We start from the raw sequence: 27,846 nt of genomic DNA on the forward strand, positions 1-27,846 counted from the left end.
AAGTTTTTCTTAAAATTGTGTTGGATGAAGTTCTTGAAATTCAATCTATTAAACTGACATGTCTTTAGAGCATATGATTCTCACATGTATTTTTAATTCTCACACACATGTCATTAGAGCATGTGATTCTTGTATGTGAGAATCATGGGCTCTTAAGGACAAATGTCAATTTAATAAACTATATTATAAGATTTTTTTTTTTTTCAACCAAGTTTAAAAAAAAAAAAAATTATCCAATTTTTTTTTTATATAAGGCCCATTAAATTTTTATTTCGAAGACAACACCACTGGACTACAAGAATATGGTAGTCTAAAAAAGGATTTATGAATCTTGTATCAGTGAAAATTATCAAAAGTAAATTACATTTAAAACAAATTGATCTCTAAGCTTGAATGGGAGTTGTTTTACCCCCACAACTTGCTTTTATCCAACTTTGGATCCAAGCCCACTAAATCTGATAGCTATTGGCAACAACATAATTACATAATAATAGCAGCCATACAAAAAATAAAATTGGAAAAAATAGACAAATAGTGCTATCTAATTTAATGTTAAATAGTACATTTTCATGTCGGTAGGCAGCTGTAATAGTGCCCATTAGTATTTTGGATTAATCATTGTTTAAAAAAATAAAAATAAAGGCAAAAAACATCATGGTTGTGAGTAATCCCACATTCTCAGCTCGGGATCCCACAGAGACTCAACTGGAACCCGTCCAAAAATTGCTGGGACCCGACCAAGACCTGACACTGTCGAGACTTGACCAGGACTTGGTCAGGACATCACCAAGACACAGTTAGGACACCGTCAAGACTTCACTTAGACCTTGTTGAGACTCACAGACCTGATCAGGTCATTACCTGGACTTAGTTGAGACATTTTTGTAATTTAAAGTTTAATATAATTGAATATATATATATTGTAATTTTTTGAAAAAAAATATTTTTCACCGAAAACATTTTTAGACGAAAAAAAGAAAGAAGCCTGAATTAAAATAATTTTTCCAAACCAATTTGTATAAGAAATTTATGTCCGTGTGGTGTTTAGGATTTCTCTTTATATAACCTTTGATTGACAAGAAAAATCGAGAGAAAGGAGACAGAACCTTAGATAGTGGAAGAAATGAGAAGTGGGGTTTCAGCTTCAGCTTCCCAACGCACCGTGTCTTCACCACCATCCATACACCAAAATACCCGTTATTACTATGCATCCAGCTCTCTCGTTCCTCGTACTCTATCTTCCCCGGATCTCAAGCTCAAAGGCCTCAGATTGTCTGGAGTGGAAGGACCTCATAGAATCAGAATAGCTTGCAATAGCAGCACCAGACCTGGTGGTTCTGGCTCTGGTACAATACCCATTACTTTCCTCAAATTTTATTGCTTTTTTCTTTTTGTGGGTATTGATAGTTTGTTGTGGTGTGACGAGTTGACCTTAAAATGGTGAGTTGTTAAACTATATGAAGTGGGTTTCTTCGAAAAAGTGCTAAGATGACTTGTTTCTGTAATTGAAGATATGAGTCAACTTGATGGTTCATGTCTGTACAATAATGATATGAGATTTGCTCTTTGATTAGAAGGTTGAAATATGTTGCTCTATATCTTAATTTTCAGCTTCAGGTGTTGGTTTTCTATTGGCTTTCATCCTAGATATCTTCCTTTCTTTGTATATGGGTTTGATATATTATCCTCTCCTTAACTTGTTGGTGTAATATCTTAAATGTGTTAGAATATAAATTAAATGATTAAATTTACCTTTTTTTCTATCGGCTTAAACTTTTCGGATAACATACATTGTTTCCCTTCTTCTGCTGGTGTTTGAATGTGAGGGGAGGGGAGTCAATTTATGCTTCATTAAGGAGTTTGTAAATCTTGTGTTTATGAAGAGATGAACATCATGAACTTTTAAGCAGGTTGACAAGGTTATGACTTTGACTATTGCTGATAAGAGATGGGAAAGCTATTAGATCAATTTGGAGGCAATGCATGGACTTTAAATGTTCAGACAAAAATTCCATGAATTGCTTTTCACGAGGAAGAAATCATGGTTTCAAGTTATGAAGCGAATGCACACCATGAAATTAGAGTTTCCCTATGGCAAGTCGGAAACTACTTAGGTCTTTTGATATGTGAATGGTTAATTACAATGAATAAATTGCTTTTAGTGCTATTGTGGGTGAGGAGAGCTTGAAGTAAGTCTTGCTAGCAGTAGCAACCAGTTAGTTAGGCTTTAATATAAATTTGGACTTTAATATACCCTTAAGCTACTATTGATAAAGCATCGGTTGGTAGTGCTTCTTTCATGCAACTCTGGCATGTTTAGTTCGCAGACTAATGATACTTCCTGGACCTGTAAACTTTTTAAACAGGGATATGTAGGAATGCTGGAGAAGAATTATTGTATTGGTCCTATCTGATCTGTGCAAAGCTTGTTTGAAGAGCAGAAACTTAATTGCTTGTTAGGCATTGATTCTGAGAGCAGCTAAATTGCAAAAATGACACAATCAATGTGTCTTGAGAACATTTGTGACTTGTTGATGAGTGTAGTAACACGGAGTGTGCTACTGACTGAGAGACTAGGTGGTTATATTTCATTAAAGTGCAGGATCTACTTCAAAATGTATCTCTTGAAACAACCAGAACATAATTTTTTTCAATGGGTTAACAAAATCCATAAATGCATCTTCATTTTTGTTTTCAGGGTCCAGGGAATTCCTCCCACCATACCCCAAATTTTCCGCCAAAAACAAAAAACAAAAGAAAAAGTAGTTCTTGTCTCAAAGATAATCTGTTGTTCGACTCTACCACAAAATAGCTTGCTTTCATGATTCGAGAAACTTTATCTCTGATTGGGAACAACCATTAGGATGTCCTGGATAAGATTTGGCAATAGAACCTGCTGGGACCATGAAAGTGTTTGTCATCCTTGGGTCCTTCTAGCTTCTGTTTTTTTATTTTTTCTCCTCCTGCTTTCTCATTTTTGATGGAGGAATCAGCTCAACTGTGTAAATCCACACATGGAAAGCAGTAACGAGAAAGAAATTCACAGAATTAATAAATTGGGATGTCTTGCCAAGAAATGGATTTGCATGGGCCCTACGAGTCTAGGACCATCTCTATACTCGTGCTTTCTCTAACAAGACTGGGTACTTTTTTAGTAGATTTTGATGATATGACCGCTTTATATCTATTGTAACTCTTCTTTTTAAATTTCTTCATCCATCATTATGTAGTAATTGGAAGAAAGAAGGAAACTTAGATTAATTGAAAGAACTTTTCTTTGCTAAGAAATGATGTTGATCTTTTATACAACATTTATAGTGTACAATATCACTTCTTTTGTTGTCTTTTGAAAACAATTGAGGTACTGAATATTGTAGGTGATGGTGACAGCAAGAGTGTTCTGGATGCATTTTTCTTGGGAAAAGCTCTGGCAGAAGCCCTAAATGAACGCATTGAGTCGACAGTGGGAGAGTTTTTGAGTGCCATTGGTAGGCTGCAAGCCGAGCAACAAAAGCAAGTACAGGACTTCCAGGTAATGAGCAATTCAAGTAGCAATAGAGCCACATTAGAATCATTACTTATTTTAAGCTACATTCTGTGTTCTTTTATTTTCTTTGTTTTATCGATTAGCTTCATTACAGTTCAAATCTATTGGAAAAATCACATACGGCTTCTTTTCTATTGTAGACAAGTAAAATCATGTAATAATTCTATTAAACGTATTGTATCTCTGAGAAAAGAAAAACACTTTGCCTCCAATTGCGCCCATCTCTTGGACAAAGCTACATAGTATGACGATCACAATACTGGTATTTGGGCAGCTACCTGTATTTTAAGCTTGATTACGAAAAATAGCATATAAAAGTGATGAAATAATCCAATTTTAGTCATTATGAATTGTGACAAACTCGGATGTCTTAAAACATTCAGTCTCATTCTTGTGCTACAAAAATGGGATTTTGCAATACCGTCTCTATTATCTACTTTTCCAAATCTAATGGAACTGTATTTGTAAATCTAATGTTATAACTTTGCCAAAACTATGATTTTTTTTCCTCCTCTTTGATTGAAACTCAAAATGATCTTGAAGTTTAGTTTCAATTTGGACGGAAAACAAAGTCAACAGATTTCGACAAGAATGACTGAATCTACATCGACAAATTTACGAAGGTTCTTCTCGATGTGTTTTGAACTTTTAGTAGGGGATTGAAGAATGGGGAAATTCTTTTATGGTTGTGGAATAGACTCCCATACGTGGGAAAATTCTTTTATGGTTGTCGAATAGAATAGACTCTCATTTGCCATATGTCCCAACACATGAAAAATTTAATTAAAATGGGAGGTGAATTATAGAAACAAGGTTTGAACTAAACCTCATATTGCTGTATGTTTTATTCATTTATTATATGCAGGAAGACGTGTTGGAAAGAGCCAAAAGAGCGAAGGAGAGAGCAGCGCGTGAGGCCATGGAGGCACAAGGACTCATTTCAAAGTCTACTACAGAACGTACAACACCAGCCACTAATCATGCTAATTCAGTTACTTCATCCTCCACGACCAGTGCTGCCGCTTCCGCAAGTCCATCCTCACTGTCCGGTCCGACTACCCCGACCCCCACAGCCCTGTCAGAAGCAGATGCTGCCAACAAGGAAGAACCTGTTTTAGGGGTGTCAAATGATGACTAAGTTATGGGGTGTAACCTGTCGTGAAATCTGATACAATGAATATGTCCTGTGGCTCACCCCGTTTAATAAGTTAGTTATTATAGTCTCTTATAGCAATGTGTTTTTTCTATTTCTCATTTATGTCAGATCTATACAAATAGAAGCCTAATACACAAACTTTGTGGACTTAATTCTGCCAATAATTTCATTTACATATCCTCCCTTTCTCTCTTAGGAAGTCGCAATTATATGCACACACACACTGAGAAAGATGGAAGGTAAACGGGGATTAGAACCCAACACCACCCCACCACCCCCACCCCCCCCCCCCCCCCCCCCCCCTACCAAAAAAAAAAAAAAAGAGAAAAGAAAAAGGAAAAAACTTATTTGAAGTAAGAATATGAATGTTAAAATAGTGATTAAATAATAACATTGATCAATTTTTATCAGCTTAAATTTTTTAGATTAGTAGTGATACAAGTCAAACAAGTGTCATCTTATGAGCCTTTAATCATTCACAAATAGATCACTTGCACACCCCTTCAGTTGAATAATAATCTATTGCATGTTCAAAGTAAATGGTTGAGAGATTAATTTCATTCTAAATGAAGAACATCATTCTTATCGACTTAAGTTTTTGTAAGGCTGGTAATTTTTGACATGACTCATGAACCCAATATAAAATTAGCAGATTAAAGTTTAGGGGTTTGGCTCATTTAATAAAATGGATTAGATTGGGATTGAACTATATTGTCTTATACCAATGTTTCAACACGACTTGAATTTGACAAAAGATGACAATTTTTGACATAACACGCAAATGCAACACGAACTGAATAGGAAATTAGTGGATTATGGTTGATGGGTCTAACCCATTTAATTAAATGAGTTAAGTTAAAACTAACATATATAGTCTTATATCTATGCCTCAACACGATTCAAACCTGACACGCGAACATGAATTGTCACCTCTAAATTTTTAGGATGTATTAAAGCAAAGGTCTTAAATTTGAACCATGTCTTCGTAATTCACTCTCATTTCAATTAGCTTAAACTTTTTTAGATAATTAGTGATTTAACATCATTTTTTGTTGACCAGTTTAGCCAAAGAAAACTTCTAATCCTATTAAAGATAAGCCCTCCCCCCTGTTTTTTTTTTTTTTTTTGGCATTAAGGATAAGCCCTCCCCTAATCTCACGCAATTATGAAAATGACCCAAGTAAAAAAATAATTTTAGGATGTATCCAAACACAAAGACTACGTACGCAGATACAAACCAATTAATTAACATCATCATTATAAAATATTTTTCCACATGCCATTGTTGAGGGAAAGATCTGAATAAGACATTGGATTAGCATTGTTGGTTGTAAAGGTACATCTCTTTCCTTTTTGACAGCTTAATAAACGATGGAATTTTTGCATAAATCTTGACCTTTTGTGCAACAAATTCTGGCACCACTTCACAAAATCATGTGCAAATCCTACGATTAACACAAAGAATTCAATTACCAAAGCTGTCATATTCTACTTTCATTTCAATCTACCCTTGCCCTTGATGGAATTTGCACAAAAATCCTTTTTTTTTTTTTTTTTTAGTCTATTAAATTGACACGTGTTTAAAATACATGAAATTCTCGCACGCTTTTTTTACGGTACATGTGATGTGATTCTTACATGAATGGCTAAAAATACATGTGTTCTCGGATGCTTGCATTTTGGACAAATATTGTTAGAATATAAATTAAATGAATAAATTTATCCATTCTTAACGGCTTAGGCTTTCGGGATAAATGTTGATTTAACATGGTATTATAGCAGAGATTATGCATTTGAACTCTAACTTTCCAATTCAATTAAAAATATTTAAATTCAATTCTAATTTAACTCATTAGTTTATTAGATGATCCTTAGATTGAATGCGAAGAAATAGCTTTAAAAGGAAAACTTTGTCATTAAGTTTAAGAATCTGTCAAGGAAGTTGTTGCTCGAAATTAATTCTTCATTAAAGTGCATCATGGTTGGTAGAATATCACTGCTCATGAGTATTCATTAAAATGGTGGCTTCTTTTTTCTACACTAACTGGATTAGTTATGCAATTAAGGGCTCGTTTTATTTTCACAGGAATAACTATTCTCAGGAATAGACTCTTACCATTACCAAACATTGAATGACTATTCTATAAATTAAACGTGCCCTTAGCATCATTTTCTTTTTGAAATCCAAGTTTATCTAAACGAATATGAACTTACTTAAAACTATTGCAATAACAAAGTGTTCTTCTTATATACTCGGCCACAATGAGCTTAAGATAACATAACAATAACAAGAATGAAAACTAATTAACTAACTTCAACTAATTCACTAAAACAGAATTTACAACTGAAATAGTTAGTTAACATGTATACGTGTATAGCAACTCTTGAGTTGCTGATATAATCTCCTTCAACTATCAATTGTTGGCAAAAAAAAATTCTTATGTCAAGCATATCAAATCGGACTAAAAAATAAGCACGTGACATGCAGGTGCTCATTTTTACCTTAAATAATGAAAATACTCTTCAAGTTAAAAAAAAAAAAAAAAAATTACAAAAGAGTAAAAAGAGAGAAGATGAGTGGTGGTCGAATCATCCCATCACTTGAGGGGTAGGGCTAGCCATCTCGGGCAACCCCAAGCGATGGATCAACCACACCATAAGTAAATTTATTTTTTAAAATGAGGGTCCTATCGTCATTTCACATTAAAAATGAAGCGTGCATGTTACATGCTCGTTTTTTCCGTCTAACAAGTGCCAAGTGTCATATCTTACAATTTTTTTTAATATTTTAACAGTCATTTATTATTATTTCACTAATTTTTAGAAATAAAAAAATATTAAATAACACTTGTCATTTATTGAAAGGATATTTTAGGCAACAATTAATAGTTAAAAGGAGATTATCTGAGAGGCAGTTTAAGAGGACAAAGTATAAATGAGCTGTAGATGAAGAAGATTAAATTTAATTAACCAAATAATTAAAAATTAAAAAAAAAAAAAAAAAAAAAAAAAAACTGAATTCAAATAGCAGACAGGAAGACTGTTCGGCTGCATGAGATTGCGTGGCATTTCGGTTATTTCATGAATTGGTGGGTCAGCTGCACCGGCACGGGCTCAAAAAGACACAAAATTACGCTACCATTCTTTCTCTCTCTTCGCTCTCTCTCTCTTCGCATCTAAGCAAACAAAAGAGAAAGAAAGCAGAACCAGAAAAACATTCGCAGATCGAGTATATTTCTCTTTCGCTCTGCTAGGGTCAGGGTTGAGGTTATCGAATCGGCGATGGGCCAGCAATCGTTGATCTACAGCTTTGTGGCGAGAGGGACGGTGATCCTGGCCGAGTTCACGGAGTTTACCGGAAATTTCACGAGCATAGCCGCCCAGTGCCTCCAGAAACTCCCGGCCTCCAACAACAGGTTCACCTACAACTGCGACGGCCACACCTTCAATTACCTCGTCGACAACGGCTTCAGTATTTTCCTTCTCTTTTCCGATCCTCTGATCTGCTCTTTCTTCATCTCGTTCTTTCATTTCCCTGCTTTTTGATCGATGTCAATGCTTTTTTTGTTTTGTTTGTTTTGAATTCCTTGTGATCTCTACGTTTGACTTTCGTAATAGCCGTGGAATCTGTTTGGTTGCCGAGAAAACTTTGGGGGAAATGAAACTTTTTGAGTGTTGTGGAGTTCGTTGGTTTGGTTCCCTTTTACATCTCGACTTATTGGGATAAATAATCAAGTTTAGAACTTTTAAGAGGCTCAGCTCAAGATTTCTTTCTTTCTTTCTTTTTTTTTTTTTTTGAGAAAAAAAAAAAAGAAAATCGGTATTCATTCTAATTTTTATGTTTTCTAATCCATTGTTGATAAATTCGATCTTCCTTTCAAAACCTATAGGTTGGGCATAACAATATATACATATTTATTTTCTTTTGTAATCATGCTATGTTTGTTTGATCATCGTGAAAATGTTATGCCTTTCAGTTTCTCTTGTGCAAAGATACTCGTGTTTTAGTGAGAAGGGTTCATAGTTTCACCTCCCCAAGCCCCTTCTTTTCAATTTGCTAAAAAACGGATGCAGGGTAAGGACAACCATAGTTTTACAATAAGTTAATGCTTAAGTTTAAGATATGTGAAAAATGAAAAGGGAAGTAACTTTATCTTAAGGGATTGGTTAGACAGTAATATCTCATTCTGTAATGTTGAATATTCAAAATATTTGTTTTTGTTTTTGCTCACTCGTGTTGTTGCATCCGCATCAATATCAGTGGAACTAACTTTATCTTCTGAATATTGCAAGCTTACTGTGTGGTTGCGGTTGAGTCTGTTGGGCGACAGATTCCAATTGCCTACCTTGAGCGTGTCAAGGAGGATTTTACCAAGAGATATGGTGGAGGAAAAGCTGCAACAGCAGTTGCCAATAGCCTCAACAAGGAGTTTGGGTAATCTTTTCTTCTCTCTCTCTCTCTCTCTCTTCTTTTTTTTTTTTTTTTCCTTTTAATGTATGTTTTATATGCTGTGAAATGGGAAGTTATTTTGTTATCATAAATTACTTTTAATGCCAAAAATTTGGTCCTGATGATGTAGACCCAAATTGAAGGAGCAGATGCAGTATTGTGTAGATCATCCAGAGGAGATCAGCAAGCTGGCTAAAGTAAAGGCACAGGTTTCAGAAGTCAAAGGGGTTATGATGGAAAATATTGAGAAGGTTGGAAAATGTTGCTATCTCTTCTATTTACTGGTTGCAAATATTTTCTTCTCTTTTTGTCAAATCTTTCGTCTGTGAGACTTGAGACTTTTCTGTGTAGGTTCTTGACCGTGGAGAGAAGATTGAGTTGCTTGTGGATAAAACAGAGAACCTTCGTTCTCAGGTGAGCAAATGCATATGTTTTTATTTTTTAAACCTCCCAATGCTAGACGGATAGTGCTATTTAAATTCTAAAAACAAATGGGTATGACTTATAGATGGGTTAGCCTGTTTGGCAAATTGGTTTCTGTTTTTGTTTTTGAGAATTATTTTCGAAAACAAAGCAGAAAGCCCTTTTTTGTTGTTTTTTCGTTAAAGAAAGCATTTGGCAAACTGTTTCTGAAAACAGAAAACGGTAGTTAAGACGTTTGGACAACTATTTTGAAAATAGTTTCCACTTAAAAAGAAAGTTTGGTCTGGAACTCGGTAACGTCCACATTGATACCTCCATCAAATCTTAATGAGGTCAAGGATGATATGATTTGAGATATCAATCAGTTGGCCTCTCAAATATCAAGAGATCTCCGCAAAATGTCATAAATAGCTTCATTGTCTAAGAGCAGACACATCTGTGTGTTCAAGAAGGGCAGTTGGTTCCAAGTACTTTTTCAATCAGAACAAGAGCAGAGAACAGAGCATAGAGACACTACAACTTCAGTTGCAACTTTCCTCTATCCCCGCATTTCTGTTCTTACCACCAGAACCAATTGACAAACAGCGTGGGTGTGGGTTTGATGGGGTTGGGGTTGGGATTTGGGAGAGTGAGCGTGGGGTTCAGTGGTTGTATGTGCAGACGACCTTCAGAGAGAGATTGATGGAGGACATGATGTTGGGCACGGAGGAATGGAGAGAAGTCAAAAGGTTGAGGTGGGTATGCCATGCTGGGACTCCATGCGAGCTTGGAGCTGTTGATGGTTCTTTGTCTTTGACTATGGCACTGAGAAATGTTCACACTTTGGATGCAGTGGACGAAGGAGAAAAAGAAGGGTGAAAAATTAACTCATTGTGAAGTCTCGAACCAGTGATCTGAGACTTCACCTTTTAGTCTGCACTTAAGTTGGAGCCGCATATTTTCTTAAAACAAGAAAACTGTTTTCGTAGTTCCATATTTTGTGTTTTTCCTTGTTTTTGTTTTCACAAGTTTTTGTTTTTAAAACAACTATCCAAACACCTGAATTGAAAATGGAACATGTTTTGCTGTTTTGAAAACAGGTTTTCTGTTTTCAAAACAGCAACCAAACAGGTTTCTGGTTTGCCAGTGTGGTTTCATTGGTTCAAGATCTTAAGTTCTTAACATATAGTTGATAGAAAGAACAATATAAGATGAGATCTGTTTGGTGAAATTTATAAAAATGTTGTGCGAATGTTCAAGATAATAAGGTAATGATGCGATATCTTATTTTAGATCTGTATATCAATGCTTTTATCTAAGCTACAAAAATTTCCCTGTAATTCACATGGAAAGTATATGTCCAGTTGGAGTACCTAAAACATAAATACTGAACTTTTAAACGTGGCCTAAAGAAATTTCTTTCTTCAAGTAACAGTAGTAACTCTTCAAAAGTGGACTTCAAGGTTGGGCGTGGTTTTATTTTCTTCAACCTTGGGATCTATTGATATTGAATTGCATTGATACATTTTCAGCATATGACATTGACTTAATTTTCTAGCGGCTTGTATTTTTTCCAATTTACTTGCGAGGTAATATGAGTGCCCATTTGTATGGCGTTGCAGGCACAAGATTTCAGGCAGCAAGGAACCAAGATGCGGAGAAAGATGTGGTTGCAGAACATGAAGATAAAGCTGATAGTTCTTGGTATCATAATCGCCCTGATTCTCATCATAGTTCTATCTGTTTGCGGCGGTTTCAAATGCGGTCACTAGTGGGAATGATGCTTTACAATTTTATTAGTGCTGGTTTACCTATAGCGTTTTTGGTCACACGGTCCACTTTCCTACTATATATTACAAGATGTCGCATGTATAGTTTGTATCCTTGAATTCTTTGGAGACTAATCTGCTGCATGATGTGTGTTAAGCTTGTCATTCATCTGTTACTTGACACTATTGGTTGAGGAGCATCATTTTTAGTGTTGAGGTTGAAGCAAACCACTGGCTTTTCCATCTTATGCCTGTTTTAAGTATTTCAAAATATGAATTATAGCTTATAATGTCATAGTTTCATGCCAAGTTTTCATCACAGATGTGCATGTGACACCAGTCAATTGTGATTCCTTTGGCGTGGATCTAGTTTTCCTCAAAATTTGTAGTTACAACACATTAAATATTTAACTTAAATAGAGGTTAATTATGGAGTCGAGGTTTGAATTAAGAGATTTGTTGTTTTAAGTTGATAAAGCTAATAACTGCCCTTTGAATGATTACCTTTTTCAATTATGAGGATAGACACGTTTCATGATGATGTAGGAAATGCACCATTTTGGTATTAGAGCATAATCCAACGTGAAGATTGGTAGAAAACTCAAAAACAGATGATCTTAAGGAAATTGACGTTTCCCGTAAATGAAGTCTCGAGTATTCCTTGTGTTGCCTGACTTCTTACATATGTATGAGTACCCTATTGTCAATTTTTTTTTTTTCAAAGTTTACAATTAATAAAAATAACCCTAGTTTCCATGTTCAAGGTAGAGAAAAGAACCATTAAATAGCTCTTTTAATGGTGTCTTACAGGATTTAGAAGTCAGATATACCTAACATGAAAGAATCTATTATTGATGCACCTGTAAAGAAATAGCTCCCCATAAGAAAAATAAACAAAAGAGTCCTTTGACAATTAGACAAAGGTATGCAGCTGTGCGCAATGTTGAGTAGAAGATTGAACCCATCAGTTTCATATATTCATTTCCAAGTTGTCTATCAGTCTGACCTTCCCAAACCAGGCAGCAATGCAGAACACAACAGGGTTCTGAATCTCTTCCACTGCCTCCAAAGTCTCTTGGTCTACAATCTGATAGCAAAAGGCATATGTTATTTAAACTTCAAAACACTGTCTGTTCGGAGATATGGGTTCCAAATCTGCACAAGCTCCATTATTAAGTAATGGCTAAAATGTGGTTAAAACAAATAGGGGTGTAACTTCACTTTTAGACTCCTGAATTACCACGCGATTTGACAAGTCCTCAAAATTTCAAAACTTCTTAATTTGAACCCCCTAAACTCTCAATTACAGTCAATTTGAACCTTCCGTTAGATTTTAAATGAGACAATGACGTTTATACCCTCAATTTTTTTATGAAATTTCAAATTTACCCTTAATTCCATAAATTTTTTTTTTTTTTTTTTTATTTAAAAAAAGACCGAAAATCAAAGATATTTTGGTCTTTTTAGGTATTGCCGTTAGAAGTTAACGGTTAAATCTGACGGAAGGGTTCAAATTGATTGCAATTGAAAGTTCAGAAGTTCAAATTAAGAGATTTTGAAGTTTGGGAAGCTAGTCAAATCGCGTGGTAATTCAGGGGTTTAAAGTGAAGTTACCCCAACAAATAATTTATACTACCTAGGTAGAGGCAAATATTCGCCTCATAAAAGGTTGGACACTTGAAAGAGAGCGGTCTTGAAATCAACATAATCAACCACAAAAGATCTCTACAATTAAGATGTCACCGATGTGTGATTCTCTTTCTTTAGCAGATGTTGCAGAAATTTGCAGTCCCAAATTCAAAAACCTACTGAAATAACAAGCTAAGGTGGATTTGATACTACTACACATATTACAGCATAGAAAGTTAAAAGTCCTCTTCAAAACCTCAATCAAAATTCTTGATTTGGCAGAGAAGGACAAAATGAATCACTCATCTATGACTTGTTTTCATTATATTTGCATCAAATTGATCAAATTACCACCCCTATACTGCAACAACCTCAACTTATACCAGCTACGTACCAACTAAATCCCCAAAATACCTTGAAGAATCGAACCATTTATTATTGCCAAGGATAAATCAATGACAAACATAGAGTAAACTGATGACAAATATTTGATCAAACTAGCAGCATTGGCGTTTGTTCATACAAGGATCAGAGCAGTTTTAACATCAGCATAGAAGTTTAGTTTGCATGCATGTACTTTGAAAAGGAAAAATAGCTATTTATTACATCTCAAGTTCTAATTTGGATGTAAAAATAAAAAATAAAGAGACGAAGGTAAGGAAGATGTTTTAGGGCTCACCTCAGCATAATCAATTCTTCCACCAGCGCTATTTACTGCTTGGACGACCGAGTTTCTTAACTCCCTACAATTTATTTGACCATTTTCTGCAGCAGATTTTGCTCTTGACAATGACCTGTTGATAGACAATGCCTGGAGAATAAACAGGAAGAAAACGTTGCACAATGATATACAAAAAATATGTTTTTCAGAAAAGTAGTTAATGGAAAATAATGATTAAAAAGTAATTTAGAGACTTTAAATAAGACACAGGTATTGGAATTTTTTTAAAATTGTTATGAAGTAATGGAAATATTATCGAAAAATGTAAAAGACACAACCCAAGTTCACATGAAAAATACAAGAGACACACCCTAGTTAGAAAGAGAAAAATGTCAAGAAAGTCATGACAACTAAGCAAATTAAAATCAAAAGCAGTTGTCCACTAGTAGAGAGTTTTGAAAAAGAAATACTTTAGTTCTACCACCATTCTCTCGAGGTCTTCACAACTTCTATCAAATCTTTTCCTCCGAAGACAATACAAAAGGCAAGACTGCATAACCCTCTCTAACAAGCGAGAGAAGGTTTACTACTCTTCTAGGTATAACCCAAGTTAACTAAATACAGCTGAAAATAGCACTCCATAAAGCACTAACAATCTCACAATAGAGTAGAAGATAATCCACAGACTTCCCACTCTTTTTACACATACAACACTAGTCAATCATAATGACATGTTTGTTTTCTTAGATTATCCATGGTGAGATTTTCCCTAAGACGGATGTCCAAGCAAAAAACATTGCTCTCAAGGAGACCTTATTCCACCAAATACTCTTCCAAGGGAAGAGAGTGCTATCATGAGGTAGTACAAGGATGTTACAAAAAGAACTAAGGTTGAACATCCCTCTCTTGGAGGGAGCCGAACGAAGCTTGTCTTCGCCTCTCTGTCTCAATCTAAAGAAGCACAACAAATTAAAAAATTAAGCAAAGACATCCACTTCCCAATTGTGAGCAACTTTGATAAAGCTTACATTTCACTAACGGAAATTACTAGAAAACCCAATTAATCTATTACAGAAGCATCCTTAATGCAAGCAATACTATACAAATATGAGAAAGCTTCTTTAAGGGTTGATCCCCATACCACATGTTATTACAAAATCTAATCTTGAAACCATCTCCCACCTCAAATCTGGTATAACTAGAAAACTCCTCCAACCTCTCTTGATACTTTTCCATAACCCCACTCCATATGACCCATGCACCTCAGTTGAACACCACCCACCCCATGTGCTGCCATATTTAGAATCCACTTCGACTCTCCACAAGGCCTCTCTCTATGTCACTTTTCCAAAAGAGCATGGTTGAACAACAAGAAGTTTTAGAACCCCAACCCTCTCTCATAAATCGGAAAACAAACCTTGGGCCACCTAATTGGGTGATGAAATTTGAACTCTTCACCTAGCCCACCCCATAAAAAGTCCCAATGTAACTTCTCTATGCGATTGGTAACATCAGTAGGAAGGGGAAAAAGAAACATGAAATACTTACGCAAATTGGATAAAGTGCTCTTGATCAAGGTAATCCTTCCACCCTTAGACAAGTACATCATTTTCCAGCCAATTAAATGGCGCTCGATCTTCTCAATAACACAATCCAAACTAGACTTGGCTTTAAAAAGCTCCCAACGAAAGACAAAGACGAAACCCCGCAGCCTAGAACATTGGCTAGCCCATTAACATTATTGACATTACCCACAAGAACAAATTCTAACTTGGACAGATTAATTTTCAAACCGGATACAACTTTAAAGTTTAAGAATAAGTTACATAGATAGCCTAGGTGGTCTGGATTTACCCTGCAAAATATCAATGTATCATCCGCAAACAGAAGGTTTCATGTGAAGCGCACCAATGTTCCTAGACTCCACATAAAAGCCTGAAAGAAAGCCTCCATGAAATCCAAGTTCTGTCCCAACCTAATGTGCCGGCGGCGAAAGAGGCGAAAGAGAGAGAGAAGTGGAGAATAAAACTAGGAATGCATTAAAACAGTTTCTTAATGGAAACAAAGTATCTATATGCATAATTAGAAGTATAGATTCACGAGAATTTGAAAAGTAAAAGGAATAACTAGTAGTAAGAGAACCTTTTCCCTCTCTTCAGGTGATAGGTGCACATTGCGTGAACTCATTGCGAGGCCATCATTATCACGTACTATATCAGAACCTACCACTTCTATGGAAAAATCAAGATCTCGAACCTGTAAGAATTCAACCAGACAATGAACAATAAGCAGCGCTGTCGGACCTACTATAGATCGCAAAGTACATAATTTTATTAATATCTAGCAAATTCTCCGTGGAGCAACTACATTAGAAATGAAACAAGACCAAATTAAGGGCTATGGGATCAGTACAACCCAGAACCAAAACTCAATTGTTCAAGCTCAGAACTGAACCAACACTAAATTTTCCAACCTGAGAGCTTAACCATTTGATTAAAATTTTTAGAAAGCAAGCCAGAGAAATGCTGTTCAAAAGAAAGATTAAAATGAAATATGTCAAGCATAACATATATTGCTAAGATTCAATGACAAATTTCATTAAAACTTAATGCTGTGAAGCTCTTCCACTTTCATGCTTTCAAGTCCCTTATTATCTTAAAAAGTTCTACATTCCCAAGAACTAAGACTGGAGATACTGAAACAGTAGAAGGCTCCGTCTCTTCACAAAGCAAGTACTACTAGATAACTGTCAAAATAAGGTAAGTATAGTCATCATTCCAACATAAGAATACCATTTTCCTTTACTTTCTCTCATTCTTCCCAAAATTCAAACAAGAATTTGAGGGTTCTTTCAAAACTCACCATCCGCTGAATAATTCGCCACTGCTGATAATCCTTCTTCCCGAACATGGCAACATCAGGCTCCACTATATTAAACAACTTAGTGACAATAGTGGCAACCCCTCTAAAGAACACAGGCCTGCTGTTTCCACACATACCCTTTTCCAATCTCTCAACCCTTACCCATGTTTCATGCCCCAACCCCCTCTCCTCCACACAGGACACCACCCCTTTCCTCTCTGGCTCACCACCACCAGAATTCTCACAATTACTACTATTATTGTTTACACCAGTGGGTTTACTTTTTGCATAGTCATAAAGATTGTAGGGGTGGAAAACAGCATCAACACCACCGGGAACAGCCATGAGCTTTTGGATATCACCATGAAAGTCAGATGGGTATGTGGAAAGGTCCTCAGTGGGAGAGAACTGACCTGGGTTCACATAGATTGACACGACTATGAGGTTGGTGTGCTTGTGGGCTTCTTTGATGAGTGATATGTGGCCCTCATGGAGGTACCCCATGGTTGGTACCAAGCCAATGGTCTTGCCTTGAGACCTCATGGCCCTTGACCATTTCCTCATCTGGTTTTTGTCTGTTATTATCTCTGGCTCCTTGCCTGCCATTGGGAATTGGGGTTAGGGTTCCTTTTTCAAAGAGTGGGATTTCTGGGTCTTTTGGATTGGGTCGATTCTTGAAATTCTGCAGCCAAAGAGGTGGGAATTGATAGTTGGTAGTTAAGAGTTTCGTATGCTTCACGTTTCTGTAGATGACTATGAAAGGTCCCGGAGTTCAAAAGGGATTTGTCAAGTGAGAAATGAAGTGCATGCGGCGGCTTGGTTGAAGTCGCATCCCGTCTGCTGACCAGAATGCTATTGCTATCGGCGTCGTAGAACTTATTCAGAAATGGATCGTCTTCCTTAAAAAAATTGGGATTAAATCGTCATTATGTTTTTTTTTTTTTTTTTTTAAACCGATTCCTCTTTCATTCAAATATTTGTTTCGTTTATTCGTTAGTATATGTAACATTTTTTTTATTAATTATTTTAGTACATAACTCTTGACAAAAGTTCTAATATTTCTCTTTTTTAAAAAGTAATGGTAAATATCACTATTTTATCTTATAAATATTTTTTTAAAAAAAAATTATATTTAATCCGTCAGTTTTCATTTAATTTCAATTTAGTTTTTTAATTTTCAATTTATGAGAAATATGTGTAAATTATAGTGATATTATTCATCTGAAATTCATCATGCTAATTAATGATAGACATTTTTTTTTTTTTTTTTTTCAAATCTAAAAATCACATATTCTAAGAACATAATTAGAAGAATTTCCTTCAATTTCTTTTTTCGGTTAAAAAAAAAAAAACCTTTTTCCAAATTTGATTTTAGATCAACACCCATCATCAAATTAATAAAACACAATTTATACACTTTTTTTTGTTTTTTTTTTTCTATTCAAAGTGGGGGGAGGAAAAGGTGATTTTTTTTTTTTTTTTGATGTCGAGACCCACCCCTGCAGAGTAAACTCCAGTCTCATGCACCGCACCATCGAAAGTTTTCCTACACGGAACTAGTTAAATCGCTGGCTTTTCACTAGGGAGTGTATCTCCAAGAAATTGTTTGTACCCATGAGGTGTTGAACCTTGGACCTTGAAGGGAGCAAACTTCAAGACCAATGCCTCCACCACATGGGTCAACCCCTTGGGGTTAGGGGAAATTACAAGAACACAAACAAAACCGACAAAGAAATTTTAGTAACAGTCGAGAATTTATCAAATAAATGACTCGGCCCATCAAGCGAACCAAAACGGCCAAAAAAACACAATTTATACACTTGATATAACCAACAAGTGGAACCAATCAAATGTTGGTTCCCATCCACTTCTTTATTATGGCACAACAACCAATTTTATTGGATTCGGTTCTTCAACAATTTATTACCTGAAAAATTAGATTGTTAGTAAATGAGGTAACAAAATTGATGAAATTTCTGTCCAATTTCACTAAACGCCCCAAATAGTCGGATTGATATCTCCTCCAATTACTCAAAATTGGAGAGGGGATTTCAATCCCAAACAGTCCTGTCCTATTACTAAAATACACCCTAGCATTACAATTTTTTTTTTTTTTTGGCCCCATCATTTAAGGGAACCTTATTCTATTCTATTCCCAAAGAACTATTTTCTCACACACCCCATTTCAAACACCCTATATACATGAAGAAGAAAAATCCAAAGAGGAACAATAATCTATTTAACATGCCAACTGGTCTCTAAATGAAGAGATCTCTTCAAAGATGGGCAGTCTCTTTGATCTAAATGGGCCCCATTCATTCATCAACTGTTCAAGCCCCTTGACAAAATCATCATCAAGGCCCACTAGATCTGTCGGCTCTAGTGAAGGCCGCATGGATCTTAGTTCTAAGATCAACTCCTCCGCCCGATTCCTTGACTTGCAATCATCAGAGCCAGGAAGTCTACCCTGTAATACATCTTGAATTACAGAATATGCCTCTTCATATCGGCCCTGTTTCATCAGGCAGAGGGCCAAGTTGCAGGCCTTATTTGCGTCTGGATCGATCATCTGGGCTTTTTGGTAAACTACCTCTGCCATCATAAAATTTGATTTCTGCATGTAGGCCCACCCCAAATTACCCTGTGAAATTTATCAATTACAACCGGTTAATACACATATATGTTACGATCATAAGTATCTCTCATATGGTTTAAACCCAATATATATATAAGTTTTTGGATACCATCCTCTTTATATTTAGTGTGGACATGAAATTGGACACAGTTTTCTTTTAAATTGACATCTGTCTTTTAGAACGTGTGAAAATAAAAACTACATGTGAAAATTATATGCTCTAAAGAAAAATGTTAGTTTAATAGGATTGAGCTTAAAGAATTTATTCTGACCCAATTTAAAGAAAAAAAAAAAAACAACTGTCACATAAAATTTTGTACAAATGTGTCACACATAGTTACATTCAAATACAACCATTTGATGTCTCTAACCTTTGTGCCTCTTACTCGATATATAGTTTTAAAGTAAATGTATATAAAATCGAACCATTATGGCAAGAAAAATTTTAACTCAGTGGGAGAAAAAGAGGCAAAAACTAAAACAAAAATATCATTTGGTTCATTGGTCCCGAAAAAGAAAATAAGTAAAGTTTCATTGTCGAGTGAGAAATGAAAAATTATTGAGAAGTGACATATTAATCCCCGTCACGCACCTACACGCGTGCCTTTATCATCGATGATGACTTTCTGGTTTCGAGAGCTAATTATCGAGATTTTGAGCTATCTGGACACATTCTTGGTGAAGATGTTACATTTTTCTTCTATCATTGTGTCATTAATTCTATTTAATGTATATTTTTAAGCATCAAGCTAGCTGTTCATACAACTAGCAGCATATATATAATAAATTAATGTGAGGTGCATACCAATAATCTTGAAGTTTCTTGCTTAACAGAAACTTGGAACTTCTTTCCATGAGAGCGTGCTGTCCTGGTGGGTTTTCCATTGAATGCCTCTCCTTGGTAGATTGATCTTAGCTTTCGCTTTAGCAGATCAATCTGCTCCTCTATTTTCCCACATTTCTGCACGCGTTGAAAACCTTTGATCAAATACGCTTACATGGTTAGCGTGTTAAGGTAGGGGGATCTAAGTTAAAGTTAACATATATAGTCTTATGATCCGATGTCTCAATACGACCCAAATCTAAAACGCGACATAATTAGATACCTTGTATAGGTCGATGAGGACGTTATCGAGCGATTCTTGGGCCTGTTTGGAGCAAAGTCCTCTGAAAGACTTGACAGCTTCAATGGCTTCTTCAGTTCTATCAAGTTGTTTCATCACTACTGCCATGTCCTTCAGGGCACTATCCACTCTATCTCCGGCATTTATCGCCTTCCAAAACCATACTATGGCTGCTTCTGGATCCTTTTCAACTAGCTGAAACACCATTCAATTGAAGAAACTCAATAATAAAGTAATTTAATGCTCATCTTTTCACTCACTTGACTATATATATATATATATATGACATAAACCATGAATACGTATAAAAGTTACAATTTTCTCTTCAAATACGGTTAAGTTATAGGTTTCGTATACTGTGAAATAATTATAAGATAAAAATTGTATATTCGAGTTATTCAACAAAGATGTAGTTCTACTGGGATTTTTCTTATGCTGGATGTAGGTCTCTAAAGTTGAACCACACCAAATTTCTTGTTTCTCCTTCTCTCTCTTACTTCCCGCTATTCTTGTATACTGATCTACAATAACCTTTCATATATAACAATCACAAATCGGGAAGAATTCTTTTGATTTGAATTCCAATGGTGGAGAATTATGTTACAAACATAAGATTTATCTCGAACTGATAGAAAATGGTTAACGAAAAAATTATAACGAAAGAAGTTCGTCATCAATTTTGGTTTTGTGGATAATTAGAGTTTATCAATGAAAATTCATGAATAAGAAGAAAATTATCAGCGATGTGAAATGATCTAAAAAGAAAAGGAATCAACAGAAGATTGAGTAGAAAACAATGTGAAATGATGTAAAAAAAGGAAAGAATAAGAGTACTCAACAAAAGATTGAGCAGAGAAAGGAATGAAACAACAGATCTGATGCTCATGTTAGAACTGAAATCTATTTGTTTTGGTCAGGAAAAGTTCTATAAAGTCAACGATTATAATTCCTCTTTAGAATAAATTTAATCTAAACTTTTGAAACAATTGATAATTCATTCATCCTTTAATCTATTCCGCTCATAAAAAGATGTACATGTAGATTGTAGAATGGAAGATTCAATCATACTTTCATAAACTCAAGAACACAAGAAGAGTTTTCATAGGGAGTTTATCAGAACTAAGTCATCAAGTTTGCAGAAAGATAAATATGCAGAAGCAGAAGCTCTCTCTCTCTCTCTCTCCTCTCTCTCTCTCTCTCTCTCTCTCTCTCTCTCTCTATATATATATATATATTGCTGCATTACTCAATATATATGAAAGAGAGAAACAATGTGGCATCAAAATTCAAAACAACAAAAAAGAAGTTTACTATTCATGCAAAAAGAACATTATAAGTAAAACAAACAAACAAAAACCAAATCAAGAAAAACAGACATGTTTATTAAGAATATAGATCAATTGAAAGACAAAGACAAAGAAAATCAAGCAAACACAAACCTGGGCATGTTTAGCTTTGACATAAGGAGTATCACCATAGGGAACTTTGTGTATAATATGATACATGTCTTTCTCTTTGTTCCCTTTTGAGCTCCTCTTTGAACTTCCTTCCATCTTCTCTCTCTCTGATTTCTCTCTCTCTCTTACGTTTTACATACAACAGTCGTTGTACTACTGGGTATAATCATATGAACCAGAGAGGAAAAAAAAATGAAGAAAAAAAGGTGGCCTACTCCCCTAGAAAGGGAGACAAAGGAGACAGAGGAAGCAAATATATAGAGGAATTAGGTGGTGAAAGGTGAACCTGGACGAGGCCGGCGTCTACATTCGCCTATGCTGGCCTCAGCAGAGCTAATAGCCAATCAACTGTTTCTGAGACCCGTAGGTTGGCACACGTGTCACTCAATCATTCATCCGTGGTATCGTACAGAGCCTATCTTCTGTCACCACCCTCCAATCTCTTCTATTGGCTTATGGATATACTTTGTCAAACTTGATGATCTTACCATATTCATGTTTTTTTTGTTAATATTTTATATTTGGGGATCCGATTGTCAAAGGCACCCATCTTTTAATTACCTATTTTTCTTCTGGGAATAGAATTTTTTTTTATTAAAATTAAATTTACTATGTTTTATTAGCTTAAATTTTTGGGAATAAATGATAATTTAAATATGGTATTAAAGCGCCAGGGGTTGGCCCAAGTGGTGAAGGTCTTGGTCTTGAGCGTTTGCTCCCTTCAAGGTCCAAGGTTCAACACCTCATGGGTGCAAATAACTCCATGGGAGCTACACCCCCTAGTGAAAAGCAAACGATTTAACCAGTTCCATGTAGAGAAACTTCCGGTACGGTGCACGGGACCTTAGAGAGGTTTCCCGACATAAAAAAAAAAATGTTATAAATTCGAGCTCTAAACTCCATAGTTTAAATTAATATTCTTTGTGTATGAATAAATAATGATTTAACAAATAAAACCCCTATCTTAGTATGGTGATGATTAATTTGTAGTCACTAGTCACCTGAAATAAATCTCATATATTTAAGTGCCTAACTGGTTTTTTTTTTTTTTTTCGAAAAAATAAAAAAAAAAAAGTTTTGAACTAGATCAAAATTCCCTACAATTAGGGATCCTCCCCTACGATCGGGCAAGGGATTGTGAGAGCTCCAATGGACTGTCTGTCCAAATAAGTGCTTGTACTATCGGAGCACTTGCTTAAATAGATGGGCTCCATCAAAAACTTCTCACAATCTCTTACAATCTCCTACACTTCGGAAAAAAAATTGTAGAGGATGTTGGTCCATTTGGTTCACATATAAGGAGGGGGAAAACCATCTAGGGTGGTGGTTCAGCGGTCCAAAAAGATTTTCAAAGTGGTTAGGTGCACATTAGGATTCGAATCTCACAATGAGAATTTTCATGCATGATTAGTGTAAACAGTCTTGATTCCCATTAATATTTGGTGGGTGTTGAGTTAAGCTATGGCTCACGCGGTTCCCACCATCTAGGCTTTTCATGTGCTCCTCTAAGAGAATAGGCATTACTATGGTCACACCCAAGTAGAATAATCACAATTGGTTTTTCTCACCTCTTTTTTTTTTAATTAGAAAAAAAAATATCGTAATTTTCTTATTTTTAATTAGATTTGTACCATGTTTCAATATCTTATCTAAAATTAAGATCTTGCACATTTTATCCTCAGTGCAAACGGTGGTTTCAATGAAATGTGTCATGCCACTTTTTGCCTTATAGTGAACTAATTCAAATTAACTCTAATTTTATTTTATGAAAAACATCTATCTCCTTGAAATGTTTGATAACAACTTTCCCAATCACGACCAGGACTTAACTTTTCCCACATGTTTTTTTTTTTATTTGATTGTGTGTGTCGTTTCTTAATTTGCTGAAGAATTGGTCGTAGTTAGTCCATGTTGTTCATAAATCATAGGATCTTTTTTATGAGGATAAAGTTTTTGTAGATAATTTTTTTTAAAAAAATTAGTTTATTAAATTAACATTTGATTTTAGAGTAGGTGACAACATGTGATTTTTATATACATTTTTTAAAAAAATACATTTAAAAATTATATAGTATAAAGATAGATGTTAATTTAATAGACAAGATTAGTCCAAATGAAATTAAAACTCAAAACCAGATAAAATAAAATAGCAACCAAATTGGTGGACACGTTGTTAGAATGTTAGGGTTATGACATCACGTAGTATGGATGAACCTGGCCGTCAAAATAGTCAGATTCGGCTGGACAAACCTTCTTGGATATTTTATGGAAAGGGAGAATTTCATCTTGAATTGTATTTGCTCGAATGTTACTTGCAATTTTAAGATAATGATTTATATATATGAAAAATTAAGAATATATTTGATAAAAAGATTGAGACTAACTAAAAGAATAGCCGTATGTATTAGATTGTTTCTTCTAGTATATTCTGATTTAGTAGTCCTATTGTAATATAATTTCTGAAGATATTACAGAAAATTAAGTAACCTAGGATATTAATTAATTCAGTAATCCAACTGCGGAGACGTGTTTCTTCAGTTTTAGTTATACATAAACAAGTATATGTTCTATTTATTTGTTTATTTCATATTTTTTAGTTAGGGATAAAAAGAGCTTAAATGAAATAGACTTAATTAAAGAGAAACATGTATGAGTAAAATATTTCCTTTTTCTTAGATTGTGCCCATTTTTGTAGTTTTTTTTCTAATAAAATAAGGAAGAGTTACATAAGATTGAAAACCGAAAGGGTTGGGCTAATCAACAAAATACCACAAACAGGAATACAGTGCAAAAAATACAAGCCAATAATAAGAAATGGGTCAAAAAAATGGTCAAGTCCTCGAACAAAAGCCAAAAAATGCGCTGCAAAAACAGTAACTAAGGCAAAAGGGCACAAGAAGGAGCATGAACCTTGAAAAATTTCTCAACCCTTCCCAAAGGAAGCATGAACCTTTTATGTCCATCAATCCATCCCAAATGGACACAAACCTCAAAAGATTCTCCAACCATTCTTTAACCCCCCTCTAAAAAGCTACAACCACTAGAAGAAGGTTATATATTGAGAAAGAAGGAGGTTATTGTGTTTTTTGGGATTTGTTGGTTGTAGTATCCTTGTGCTATTGTGGTTTGATTTTGTTGCAGAGACTTGTGCTACTAGAGATAGTACTCCCTTTTCATTGGCTCTTGTTTCAAATTTTGATTGTGCCTTTCCCGCTTCAGCTTCTTTCTGGTGGTTGTTGCAGTTTCCTAGTGAGGGTTTAAATAGGTTTGTGAAACCACTTGAGGTTCGTGCACCTTTAAATAGGGTTAAGGGATCTCTTGAGATTCGTGCCCCTATCTGTGCTCATTTTGCTTCAGTATTTGCTCTTGCGGCCATTCAAAGAGGACTGAGTCACTTATTTGGCATATTTCTTACTATTTAGTTGTATTTCTGTACTGTTATTTTTATTTTGGATCTGTTGTCAGGGTGCCCACTTATTTTTCGGTGTTTTGATTTAATGTAACAATTTATCAATTTAATTAAAAAAATTGTATCACTCTTGTTAGCCTTATTAATCAAGTAGACATTGTTTATTTTTAAGCACGATAACATCGGATCGGGATTCTTGGTAATTAGTTCCAACAACCAATCGAGAGAGAATTTTGATAAAATTTATGTGCTCAAATAAGCTTCGGACTATTCAAACAAGCAGGCCCCAATCATCAGGGTCCTCTCTCATTTACAGATCAGACATGCTACAATTCGGTCGATAAATTAAAGTCAATCTCGATTCCTATGTTGCCGATAAAAATAAGAAAATTTAAGATTCCTACAATTGAAAAATCTTTTTAAAGATACATTAATGCACATACTTTTTTACAAAACTATAGTAGAGATAAATTAAAAAGAGATTGATAATTCATTATGATATGATCGAGATAGTGTGCTCAACCAACTTGCAAACAAAAAAAGTAATCTGAAAAGCGGCTAGGTGTGGTGGGTCCATCTCTTTGTGGAGGGAAGTGAGATGAATCTGGACATGTTTTGTTTGAGGTGGAACCTAGACATCTTCATGACCTAAGAGAAATGTCCCAATAATGTAGTAAACCTTGTGTGTATGGTTCCAAAAGACTGCCGATATTAATCTATAAGAAATAAGACAAATGATTCATGACGTTTGAGACTTATCTATCAATCTATCATGTTTTTTCAACAGCTCAAGTTGGCTTCAAATGGTTAGTTTCCTGAATTTTAAGGTAGAAAGATAAAATGAAAGAGATTATTGTCTTAAAAGGGTACAAAAGATGGAGTGAATACAAATAAAAATGTGCTAGGATATTTTGATTACAATCTACATAAAATGGTGAATATTCTAATAAGAAAAATATCAAACCTAATATAAAAACTCTAAATTCTAGTAAGTAATATCCCTTCAAATTCAAGGTGAAACATAAAGAATTGACATTTTTTGGCAAGGAGGAATGAGTCTTTCTCCCCGCCCCCAATTGTTTCTACAGGTTCACAATTAAGTCGTTTTGTTGGGCAGGTTTCGACAATGATTCTTCCGTAGGTTCACCTACTAAAATATTGTTATGACTTCTTCTTCCTTTAAATGATAAAGTGGACTTCTTGCGACTTCCCTGGCAGCAAACCGCCAAAGTCGCAACGATCCAAATTTAGATTTTTTTTTTTTTTTTTTTTTTTTTTAAAGGTGGATTTGGTTCAACAAAAACTAATATCTGAGCTTGAGCTCAACCTTTAGATATGTTGATGAAATGGATAAAAATCGTGTGTGGCAAGATCCAAGAGTTGATCATGAACTGGACGAGGGCTAGAATCAGGTGCAATGCAAAGGAATATCCAAAGAATGCGAAGGAACCACGCATTCTTTGAATTGTAGAAGTAGTATATTTCTAGGGTTTTCCTTGATTTGCTGTCTTTATGGACATCCACAAAAGAATTCTTGAGAAAGTTGGAGACGCAACGTTGTGTGCGCGAGTTTTGAAGTCAACAAACCTGTCCTCTTAGTTTTCAAATCGCAGGAATATGGGTAAGTGTTTAAAAACTCACAATTTTATTAAACTGCGATTTTAAAAGTTAAATTGTATTTAACTGTATTTTTAAAAATTACGTACGTTTTAAAATCACACATTTTTTAAATTGTAAACCCAAACGGACCTTCATACTAATAATTGGAGTCATTTACGATTTCACAACTAACATGGGCCAAGTAAGAGAATGGAAAAAATTTTATAATAAAATTTGGCCTATATGCCGCATTGTATAAATCACAAACTTAAGATATTCAGTAATTTATTTCAAATAAAAAAATAATTTGTGGAATCAAAATTATAGTTGATTTTGTTCTAATTCGTATTCCTTGATGGGAAGAATAAATAAGGTAAAAATTAGATTAAGATCCCTAACCTAATCTCTATAAACAAGGAGTACGTGTATTCCACCAGTATGGGCCTAAAAGCACAATATAATTAAGAGGTAATTCTGACTTGTTTTTGAGTATGTATTTTTAACATAATGGGTCACAATTAGGCGTAGGCATATATTAATTTTTCCGCAGCCCATACGCCACATAATAGTTTTGTGGCATGCTAATGATAAGAGCTTATCAAATGTTACATACCAACAGGACTGAAATGACTCCATATGTATGATTAAGTGTAAAATGTATTTTGTGGTCCTCTTTGATCTGAGAGTGAAAGAACCTACATATATATTGGTCCCTCATCAACAACCTATTTACCAGTCTCAATCAAATTAACTTTCGGAAGTTGCATGGCTATGCATGTGAAAATCTGACAAGAAGACACCATTTAATGAAGACAGCAAGTTCATTAAATGGTGGAACCTTAGCTCCTTGAATTGGAGCATAGATTTTTCTTTCATATATAGTTGAGCTATTAAATACAATTTATGGCATTAATTATTGGAGCAAAAGTCCTTGAAATGCTCATAATTTTGCCTTAAATCGTTTAGAATAAATCTACTTTGGCGTCATATTCCACAGGAACCACTGAATAAAATGTAATAATAAAAAAACATTCAAAAAAATGCAAATTCACCTGGACATGGCACAAGGACACCAACAGAGAAAAGAGAAAGAAATTCTTTCAAAGAAATAAAGGGATATGAAAATATAAATACAAAAAGCGTGTA

At 34.9% G+C, this 27,846-nt stretch overlaps 4 protein-coding genes across 5 annotated transcripts; 2 read left to right on the plus strand and 2 right to left on the minus strand.

Annotated features, from left to right (window-relative positions):
* Positions 1 to 1,054: 1,054 nt before the first annotated feature.
* On the plus strand, positions 1,055 to 4,874 carry LOC132165853 (uncharacterized protein At4g13200, chloroplastic). The gene is made up of 3 exons (XM_059576544.2): positions 1,055 to 1,346; positions 3,378 to 3,532; positions 4,413 to 4,874. Exons 1-3 carry the CDS (start codon positions 1,124 to 1,126, stop codon positions 4,683 to 4,685), a joined length of 651 nt encoding a protein of 216 aa, XP_059432527.2. The 5' UTR covers positions 1,055 to 1,123; the 3' UTR covers positions 4,686 to 4,874.
* Positions 4,875 to 7,820: 2,946 nt separating this feature from the next.
* On the plus strand, positions 7,821 to 11,570 carry LOC132165917 (vesicle-associated membrane protein 722). The gene is made up of 5 exons (XM_059576631.2): positions 7,821 to 8,175; positions 8,997 to 9,138; positions 9,284 to 9,404; positions 9,505 to 9,567; positions 11,178 to 11,570. Exons 1-5 carry the CDS (start codon positions 7,986 to 7,988, stop codon positions 11,325 to 11,327), a joined length of 666 nt encoding a protein of 221 aa, XP_059432614.2. The 5' UTR covers positions 7,821 to 7,985; the 3' UTR covers positions 11,328 to 11,570.
* Positions 11,571 to 12,089: 519 nt separating this feature from the next.
* PANC (pantoate-beta-alanine ligase) lies at positions 12,090 to 17,359 on the minus strand. Of its 2 annotated transcripts, XM_059575403.2 has the most exons (4): positions 16,477 to 17,358; positions 15,757 to 15,870; positions 13,633 to 13,764; positions 12,090 to 12,411 (listed from the first exon to the last, which is right to left on the minus strand). In XM_059575403.2, exons 1-4 carry the CDS (start codon positions 17,080 to 17,082, stop codon positions 12,295 to 12,297), a joined length of 969 nt encoding a protein of 322 aa, XP_059431386.2. In that variant the 5' UTR covers positions 17,083 to 17,358; the 3' UTR covers positions 12,090 to 12,294. The 2 variants fall into 2 exon arrangements, with proteins under 2 accessions (XP_059431386.2, XP_059431387.1); XM_059575404.2 differs by lacking the exons at positions 12,090 to 12,411; positions 13,633 to 13,764 and adding an exon at positions 13,772 to 15,589 and having other exon boundaries at positions 16,477 to 17,359.
* A 943-nt stretch (positions 17,360 to 18,302) lies between these two features.
* On the minus strand, positions 18,303 to 21,906 carry ATSDI1 (Tetratricopeptide repeat (TPR)-like superfamily protein). The gene is made up of 4 exons (XM_059577059.2): positions 21,675 to 21,906; positions 20,218 to 20,430; positions 19,917 to 20,072; positions 18,303 to 19,117 (listed from the first exon to the last, which is right to left on the minus strand). The coding sequence occupies exons 1-4, from the start codon at positions 21,786 to 21,788 to the stop codon at positions 18,716 to 18,718; spliced, it is 885 nt and encodes a 294-aa protein (XP_059433042.2). The 5' UTR covers positions 21,789 to 21,906; the 3' UTR covers positions 18,303 to 18,715.
* Between the last annotated feature and the right edge of the window lie 5,940 nt (positions 21,907 to 27,846).

Source organism: Corylus avellana, chromosome 11 (assembly GCF_965113065.1).
Source record: "Corylus avellana chromosome 11, dhCorAvel1.hap1.2, whole genome shotgun sequence".
Lineage (NCBI taxonomy): Eukaryota > Viridiplantae > Streptophyta > Magnoliopsida > Fagales > Betulaceae > Corylus > Corylus avellana.

Bases quoted from the DNA above. Each gene is read 5' to 3' on its own strand.
- LOC132165853 (XM_059576544.2), top strand. From the start codon at position 1,124: ATGAGAAGTGGGGTTTCAGCTTCAGCTTCCCAACGCACCGTGTCTTCA. The intron at 1,347-3,377 runs GTACAATACCCA...TGAATATTGTAG, and splicing joins ACCTGGTGGTTCTGGCTCTG to GTGATGGTGACAGCAAGAGT. The intron at 3,533-4,412 runs GTAATGAGCAAT...TATTATATGCAG, and splicing joins AGCAAGTACAGGACTTCCAG to GAAGACGTGTTGGAAAGAGC.
- LOC132165917 (XM_059576631.2), top strand. From the start codon at position 7,986: ATGGGCCAGCAATCGTTGATCTACAGCTTTGTGGCGAGAGGGACGGTG. The intron at 8,176-8,996 runs GTATTTTCCTTC...GAATATTGCAAG, and splicing joins CCTCGTCGACAACGGCTTCA to CTTACTGTGTGGTTGCGGTT. The intron at 9,568-11,177 runs GTGAGCAAATGC...ATGGCGTTGCAG, and splicing joins CAGAGAACCTTCGTTCTCAG to GCACAAGATTTCAGGCAGCA.
- PANC (XM_059575403.2), bottom strand. From the start codon at position 17,082: ATGGCAGGCAAGGAGCCAGAGATAATAACAGACAAAAACCAGATGAGG. The intron at 13,765-15,756 runs GTTCTCTTACTA...TTTATTCTCCAG, and splicing joins CACCTGAAGAGAGGGAAAAG to GCATTGTCTATCAACAGGTC. The intron at 12,412-13,632 runs GTGAGCCCTAAA...TTTTGCTATCAG, and splicing joins GAAGAATTGATTATGCTGAG to ATTGTAGACCAAGAGACTTT.
- ATSDI1 (XM_059577059.2), bottom strand. From the start codon at position 21,788: ATGGAAGGAAGTTCAAAGAGGAGCTCAAAAGGGAACAAAGAGAAAGAC. The intron at 20,431-21,674 runs GTTTGTGTTTGC...ATGGTGTTTCAG, and splicing joins TCAAAGCTAAACATGCCCAG to CTAGTTGAAAAGGATCCAGA. The intron at 20,073-20,217 runs GTATCTAATTAT...CAACGCGTGCAG, and splicing joins TCCTCATCGACCTATACAAG to AAATGTGGGAAAATAGAGGA.